This window comes from Topomyia yanbarensis, chromosome 2, assembly GCF_030247195.1.
Source record: "Topomyia yanbarensis strain Yona2022 chromosome 2, ASM3024719v1, whole genome shotgun sequence".
Classification (NCBI taxonomy): Eukaryota; Metazoa; Arthropoda; class Insecta; order Diptera; family Culicidae; genus Topomyia; species Topomyia yanbarensis.
In genome coordinates, this window is record NC_080671.1 from 442,109,619 (window position 1) to 442,117,703 (window position 8,085).

The following is an 8,085-nucleotide window of genomic DNA, read 5'->3' on the forward strand; positions in this document are numbered from 1 at the left end:
TCTATGTCATCATCGATCGAGAAAAACTAAAGGCCAGAAATAAAATCACTACGAAATTCACGTTCGAGGAGGATTTCAGTGAAAACCCTAGCAGCTGTTAAGATTCTGGTGTTTTACACGTGAAACGTTTATTCGTAGACAGTCCACTGCACCGGGAGCGGTTTGTTTGTTGTGAAAAAACAGTAATAGAAGAGTTACATGCGAAGCATTTTAATCGGGATTCAAATCGAATTAAACAATATGTTTGAGTGGTTTACTATCCAGTAGTTTTTAAAATAGGCTAGAATTTAAGCCAAAACTATACATTCTGAAAGAAATTCATCCCGAAAGATGCTGTGCTACGAGGGCAAGTTGAGCCTGTACTGCTTCATGAGTGCAGTTTTCAGCCTGGTGCTGCTTTGGATCTTTTTCGATTTGGGAGTGTTTCCCGGGCCAATCGGATTCTGGAGTCGAGCGGTGCTACTGACCGTGTACTATGTACTGCTAAATGTTATCATACGCCTAAAATTTACGACCAAAGATTATCAAGTGAGTATTCAGGATAAAACATTGTTTGCCTGCTACGCATTTTCAGCAGCGATGATTCAAAGTAAATACCAATAGCTAACGAAAACAAGAAGCGAACTGCCGAGAGGTGGTCCGTCTATTGATGACTACATCAGTGGCAGCATCACGCGAATAAGAATATTGCTTACAAGTGTTTCGTCGAGAGGATGGGTTTTCAAATGCGTCTTTGTTTATACAAAACCCGCCGACTCACATGTGTGACCGTTGATCGGCTTAATGAAGACGTTTTGGATTGATCAAAACGGTTACGAATGGCGCAGATGTGCGGGATTTATTTTTAGCTTGTTTACTACTGTAAACGCATTTTATTGCGGTGTTTTCTATGATGTGCTTTAAACCGTCGACTTGAATATTTCCTGTGTCTTAAATGCCTTTGTTTTACCGATCACTGCAGGTTGCAGTTCGTGCCACTTTCCTCGGTGCGGTATTTACACTGGGAATCATCATCTTCCAGAGTTGCGATGAGCAGTACAAATCGTTTGGTGTGTACACCACCCTGATGGCACTTTTCCATTATTCCGAATATCTGGGAATAGCATTTTGTAATCCGAAGACACTGTCGCCCGATTCGTTCATCCTGAACCACTCGATTCACTATGCACTAGCTGCCACGGCCAGTTGGTTGGAGTATTTTGTCGAAGTTTATTACTTTCCAGGTTTGCCATTTGGTTATTGAATCCTTGCTAATATAATCAACAAATTGCTTATTTCTGTTTCAGAGATGAAGACCCATAAAATACTATGGCTGATTGGATTGCTTCTCTGTTTAGGAGGTGAGGCCCTGCGGAAACTGGCCATGATTACGGCTAGTAAAAATTTTAGTCACATCGTAAGAGTACCAAAATTGCATTTGACATAGACTGTGTAAAAAGAAAATGTTTTTTTAGGTTCAATTTGAGCGACATCAAGGTCATGAACTCGTCACAACCGGAGTGTACAGTTTGATGAGGCATCCTTCCTATGTGGGCTGGTTCTGGTGGTCCATTGGAACGCAGGTTGTTCTGGATAATCCAGTATGCTTCGTAATGTACACCGTCGCCAGCTGGAAGTTCTTCCACGATCGAATCTTTATGGAGGAGATTACATTGCTGAACTTTTTCGGTGAAGACTACTACAAGTATCAGCAGCGGGTACCGACCGGATTGCCCTTTATCCGGGGCTTCAAGGTGGAACTGTGATATTTCGAGCGGGATCATCCTCAGGACGAACGTTACGATGGCGATGAAGACGATTACGATGATGATAGCGGAGAAGCAACTGACAACAGCCAGGGGACGGGACGGACGGAGAACTGTGATGATGCTTCCGAGCGTCGGTTGGATGAGAAAGCGAGGAAGAGTTGGCTGTGCAGGGACAGCACAATGATCAAATTGAGGGATAGTGACGCTTGGGAAGGCGACGGTCTGAACAGGGATGATCGCGACAATATGACGGGCAGCTTCTACCATGGGCGCAACCGGCCTTATTCAGGGAGTTATGATAACGTGTACGATGAGTCAACCATAGTCTAAGAGTGCTAAATGGCAAATGCAACGTGCTTCGAATGTCCATATGTACGTACAGAATGTGCGAGGTTTATGCGCTTTGTTCATTTTTATACTCAGTCAGTTTTGTTCCATCCATTTGTGTTGGACTTTTTCTTCTGTATAAAATGCACAGATGTCTTCTAATATTTAAAATTCAGTCATTATTAAGTAATAATATACAATTGAACAATAAAGTAAAAGTTTATAACTTTAGAAATATAGTCTGGTATACGATTTAAATTAGCTTCCGTCAACCGATTGGAACATGGACGTCCCGTCTCGTATTATTGTTATTGTATCAAGCTGTTACTTCGTGGGGAGCGGGGATTGGTTTCTTCGCATCTCTTTCTTTTACTCACGAGTTTTCGGCAGCTATCTCGGGGCCTCACTTGATCCATGAAATGGCTCGACCTTTGAGCCATTTAGCTCTCGATCGTTCTCTTCCTTTCATCTTCATCTAGTACTTCGCCATCTAATTCTCGTCGCAGTATGAGCTATTTAGCTCCTGTTTCCGTCTTTCAACTTTCAACCTTTTCACGATCCACTCGAATAGTCCCTGGTGGCGAGCTCACCCTACTCCGACTGAGAGCTCCCCGATGCAAGAATTTCTCTCGACACCGCTTTCTTGGGCCATTTAGCTTCCAACTTTATCGAGATCTACTCGGATATTATCCGGCGGTTAAACTACCCTACATCGACTGAGAGTTCCCCGGCAGCGGAATTTCTCACGGTATCGATGTTTGTTTCATGAGCCAATTAGCTCCCACCCAAATTGTTACTGTTTTGGTGGTTTGCCCTATTCAGCTCGAAGAAGTGAGTGATAAGAGGGTGAGAGCAGTGCGGGTCATACTGCTGTCCATTGAAAATGAGCGCAGATAGATGAGTGCCTAGAAAATTACTTAGTGGTCTGATTCTTTACCAACTTTCGGACCATAGAATATAACCAAATACAAATTATATACATATTTGTATTTGTTATAACCCATTAGGAAGATTTTGGCATATCTATTTCATTCAACTTCAGTACCATAACCGTACGCTCGCACCTTACGTTTAACTCCACTCATTGGGTTCTGTACAAAACCTGTCTGCAATTTTTTATGCACGGAAACTCACTTTTTCTTCATGTGTTCTTCAGATTTGACCTCCTTGGGACGCTCCCGTATTGCATGCTTCATAAGTGTCCAGTATTTTTCGATGGGTCTTAGTTCTGGTGCGTTTGAGGGGTTTATGTCCTTACGAGTGAAAGAGGCCCCGTTGGCTTCGTATCACTCCAGGACAACATTAGAATAGCAGCTAGATCCGGCCAAAAGATCGTAAGCTCTCGTGTTGCTTCAATAGAGAAAGCAGACGCTTCTGTAGACACTTCTTGAGGTAGATCTCCCCGTTTCTAGTCCCGGTAGTCACGAACGGCACACTCCATTCTCTACATTAGCGGATCGCTTGCCAACACACATGTATTAATTGGCAAACTTTGAAAGTTTCTGCTTCCTTACTTCCTCCGGAATATCAAACTTGTACTGGGCGGTGATGACAGTAGCCCCGGAAGCTAGTCCGCCTTGACGTATGTCTCATCCCGGTTCTTGGCTCTCTGAACGAAAGACTTGGACAGATTGAACTTTTTGGCCACATTCCTGACCGAAGCAGCTTAAACGCTTTCACTACACACTTGTGATTCTGATCACTAGTAGAACATTAATTCTGACTGCATTTCTCCTTTCGTTCGATGCTCAGAGTTTGGTAGTAACGTTTAATCACACGATTCACCGTTCACTACACGATTACGAGTTGTTTTACGATGTCCGGAAGAGAGAGTTGAGGATTTGTGCAAAATCAATTCGCCACGTTGCTTTTCGGGTGACGCCATTTTTCCCAAACTGCCCAGTCAAAAAGGGCAAGTTGCTGGTCACCGGGTTGCTATTTGCCAACTCGGATGCGCTAATTGCCCTACAATTTGCCAGCAAATTGCTGGCAATTTGGGGGCTATTTCAAATGCAACATTTGGGCGATTCGCCGCCGTCATTTTTTGCCGCCCAACCCGCCCTTAAATCGCCCCCAAATCGCCCATGGAACGCGCCATTTAATCGCCTTTAATTGCCTAATATTAAAATTAAAAATAATGCTTATTTTCAGATTCATTATCTACTCACATATACTTACCAGTATACTAGGTAATCACCACCAAATTATAGAAAGAATCAATGGTGAAATTGGTATTGCACTTCAAAACTTATCACAATCTGACGTTCATTAAGGTTTAGGTCAGAGATGTTGTTCTACTATACATACACACGATTCCACAATTTCCTACATTCGTTTGCTAAATGAAGTGCACTAGACAAACAAAGTACAAGTGAAAATACACCAATTGTTCAAAAAACAATTTTAAGCTTAAATCACACATGAACCGCCATGTTTGAAAAACGCGAAAAACAACCAAGTCCATTTCAGCCGCCAGAAAATTTGTCTAAGTATTGAAATTGCCTTTAAATCACATTCGCAAATAGCATTTGTTCCGAGGGGCAATTAGCACAGGCGAGTTGAGTCAAACGTCAAACTTTTTAAATCGCCTGACCATGTTCGTCCGCATTTTTTTTGACAGGGTGACAGCGATAGAAATAAACAATACACTCTAATCTACTTCCACCCAAATTTTTATGAGAAAATTATTATTGTGTTGGTTTCTATTGCGTTTTTTCCGTTATGCAATTTGATGTCGGGCACCCTTTATTCCCGCCGCTATCACACAACTTATGTCAAAATACGGTGAAGTGAAAACCGTTGCTAGATACTTGGAAGAACTTCTTTCTAGGTCTCCGCAACGAAGTTCGTGGTGTGAGAATGCATCCGACAAAACTATCCCTTCGTATCTGACCATCCAATACAAATCACAAGATGTTACATTTAATCGACGAACATTGGTCACGCACCCCGGACAGATTCCTGCATGCGTATTGTGATCAGCAGCACGAAAAACATTGCTTGGAGACTGCTCAAGAAATTCAATCTGTTACGACCAAGCCTGTACGCAGGAGAATGCAGCATATTTAAACCAAAAATATTTGTTATTGAATCCAATAATTTAATGTCAGAAAATGTAGGGGCATCAGAAGCTAAAGTTTCATAAAATCCTGGTACTCTCATCTAAGTTATCGAGTTCAGTACTCTGCGTCACTCTTTCGAGTTTGAACCGCTCATATGGTTGTCGGTCTTTGCCAGTATTGCTCTTCTCCCATCCATTCTTCTTCTGGGTCGCCGATGGATCCAGAGCCCTTGTCATTGTGTTTATTATATTTATTACGTATAATAAACATGTTTGCAATTTGGCATTTAACCCAATTATGGAAACGTGTCTGATAGGGAGAGTTGTGATGCCAACTTGTCATTAATATTTCGCAGTAAATTTCATCACATTCATTTGGGATATCTTATATACTTTTTGTACGCTTGCTTTTACTGCAAACTTTGGAAATGATCATTGAAGTGTAAATAAGAAGCAACACTCCTGATGGACGGCTGTTCGGAGTTCAAATTGCTCGTTTCGAATTCTCAGAAATTGATTGCGAGCGATTTTCGTACATATTACTAAGATCATATTGTCTATAGATGAATAGATTCCTCTATTATATTCCACGCGGCTTGGTCCTTTTATATAACACGTCGCAGAAGAATAATTATTAAAATGTCTATTCAAACGGGATTCATATTTCTACTGGAGGTCGCACACCTGAAAACTTTGGTCTAGAATGAAAAAAAAGCGCGTCAGTGCTTAGATAAATCACAATATCTACTAAGATATTTTTATGAACGTGTTCACTGGAAAACAGACAGATAAAGAATGACCGGAACGGTGAGAATGAAGAAACGGTGAAAATTCACCTTTATTGGAAACAGATGAGAAAAGATCGAGGAGCTGTGATTATGCCATCACATATTCCCAACAATATCGTGATCACCGCCGCAGCCTCAAATACCTCCTAATTGACCCATCGACCCCCAATGTCTTCTATAAGCAGATCGTCACCTCTCCCTCTCATCGATCGGGCCAAATCTCTCTCGTTATCTATTTTTAGGTCCAGTCGACTGCGCTCAGGCTTGAGATAATTATTATCACTGTTTGCCCCCTTAGCTAACTCAGTCACCGCCAGACTTTGGCAGTGAGTAGAGCTATGGAGGGGCATTATATCCCATCGCACCATCTCGGGCAATGAACAATGAACAACAATGAACGTGGCAAGCAGAAAGTTAGCAAAAGTTGAGCAAAGCAAAATTGATGCTGGCAGAGTTTCTGCGAGCATTTTGCGCGATTTGTGCGAGAATTCTGGCAACGAATTCACTCAAATGCAACAACCGTTTCTAACAGAAGCGGTTAAACCAACCGATGCTGCTCACTTTTATCCAGAATCCAGCCAGAAATTTACGGCCAAGATCTCTGTACGCTTCGTGCCACATCTTTGTCAGATGTTTTGCTCGATTCGTGCTAAATTCTACCAGTTGCCACCCCTCCGGGTTTGAACCGGAGACTCCGGTTTTCGGGAGCGATCTCCGGGTCTCCGGGTTTTACATCAATTTCTCCGGATTTGGTGGGAAGAAGCATAGGTTCAATTTTTTTGGAATTAATTGATTCTTTACAAATTATTTAAAAAGTCTAAATTAACTATTACTCTGGTTCAGGTTTATCTTTCCCGACTAACCCTTCGTTTCAAGGTGGCGAAGAGTTCACCAGTTGCATTCTACTAAGTCGCTCAAAATGGTGTAAAAAAGTAATTTTACTGCAATTTTACAAAATCATTTCACTCTTAGTGGTGCTTATCACCAGCTGCACTAAGGTCTGGCAGATTTGTTCTAATCCAACTGACTAGGTCAGCATCAAACGAGTTCTTGCGTAGTTGTTGCTACTCCAGCAGCGATCCTTAACTGAGCTAGGGAGGTGAGTTTTGCCCCTTTGTTGCGAAATTAAAATTTGTTGGTGACGAATAACCGACAACACATAGTGTGATGTCGCAGCTCTGCCTCCTTTGCTCTCCTTCTCCTGTTAGTTGTGGAGGAGAGCAATGCTCGTTCGACCTCCACAGTGAGAGTAGCTGGTGCTTTTGTATTCTTGGCACTTAGTCGGGGAAGTGAAACACTACACCACATTAAACCGATAAAACCGTTCTCAAGCGTGAAAAATTTACAGTTTTACTTTAACGTGGTAATAAAAAGCGATTACAGTGCTCTAGCAATCGCTTTGATTCCAATTTCTGTCTCGTTCCACTCACAATCCACCACCCCCCAGAGCTTGAGCTTGTGCGACCACCCCTGGCTGCTACTCCGTTATCGCTCTGGACTAGCTGAAGATGCACAGAGAAAGTAGATAATTACGCTTGGGAATAGCGAAACATCTTTCAATGTGCAACTCCTGATAATCCTAAAGTATTGATCAATACCGGCGCCAGCCAGGCCCGATTGTAGATCGCGAAAGGAAAGGGAAGGAATGGTTAGTCCGATACTCTCGCTTTTGCTAGAGGCCGTATATACTACTGCGCACTCCACAAGTATCACAGGAGGAGGATATTTTTGTTAGTAAGAGTATAGAAGTTGGATCACTTCTTCTTTACCGACCCCAGAGAGGTGACTTCACTATCTGGACTAGATATCGATCCACCAAACTCATAGACCGGAGACCAACGGCTTTACTTCCCTTCCGAAGGAAGACGTGACCACAGATTTTTTCACCTCAGAAAAATCTCAACGACCTCGGCTGGAATTGAACCCAGGCAAATTGGAATGAGTGGCGGTCACGCTTACCACTCAACCACCGGCGCCGTCCAAAATCCACCACTCCCCAGATCAGTTAAAATCTCCGGGTCAAAGTCTCTCCAGAGCACAGCAACTTTTGGAACCTAACCTGGTGTAAATAAACAAACATTTTGTTTATATTTTAATATTTGGAAACTTTCTGAAAGTGATCAATTGATGACATGCTCTTCTGAGTTCCAATTAGTACACG

The 8,085-nt window shown here is 42.4% G+C and overlaps 1 protein-coding gene across 1 annotated transcript; it reads left to right on the forward strand.

The window, feature by feature from the left end:
• On the forward strand, window positions 1–2,310 carry LOC131685644 (protein-S-isoprenylcysteine O-methyltransferase). The gene is made up of 4 exons (XM_058969507.1): window positions 1–528; window positions 962–1,223; window positions 1,287–1,396; window positions 1,455–2,310. Exons 1-4 carry the CDS (start codon window positions 331–333, stop codon window positions 1,743–1,745), a joined length of 861 nt encoding a protein of 286 aa, XP_058825490.1. The 5' UTR covers window positions 1–330; the 3' UTR covers window positions 1,746–2,310.
• The last annotated feature ends 5,775 nt before the right edge of the window (window positions 2,311–8,085 follow it).

Excerpts from the sequence above, each read along its gene's own strand:
- LOC131685644 (XM_058969507.1), top strand. The coding sequence starts at position 331 with ATGCTGTGCTACGAGGGCAAGTTGAGCCTGTACTGCTTCATGAGTGCA. Across the intron at positions 529-961 it reads TTACGACCAAAGATTATCAA|GTTGCAGTTCGTGCCACTTT; the intron begins GTGAGTATTCAG and ends CGATCACTGCAG. Across the intron at positions 1,224-1,286 it reads CGAAGTTTATTACTTTCCAG|AGATGAAGACCCATAAAATA; the intron begins GTTTGCCATTTG and ends TTTCTGTTTCAG.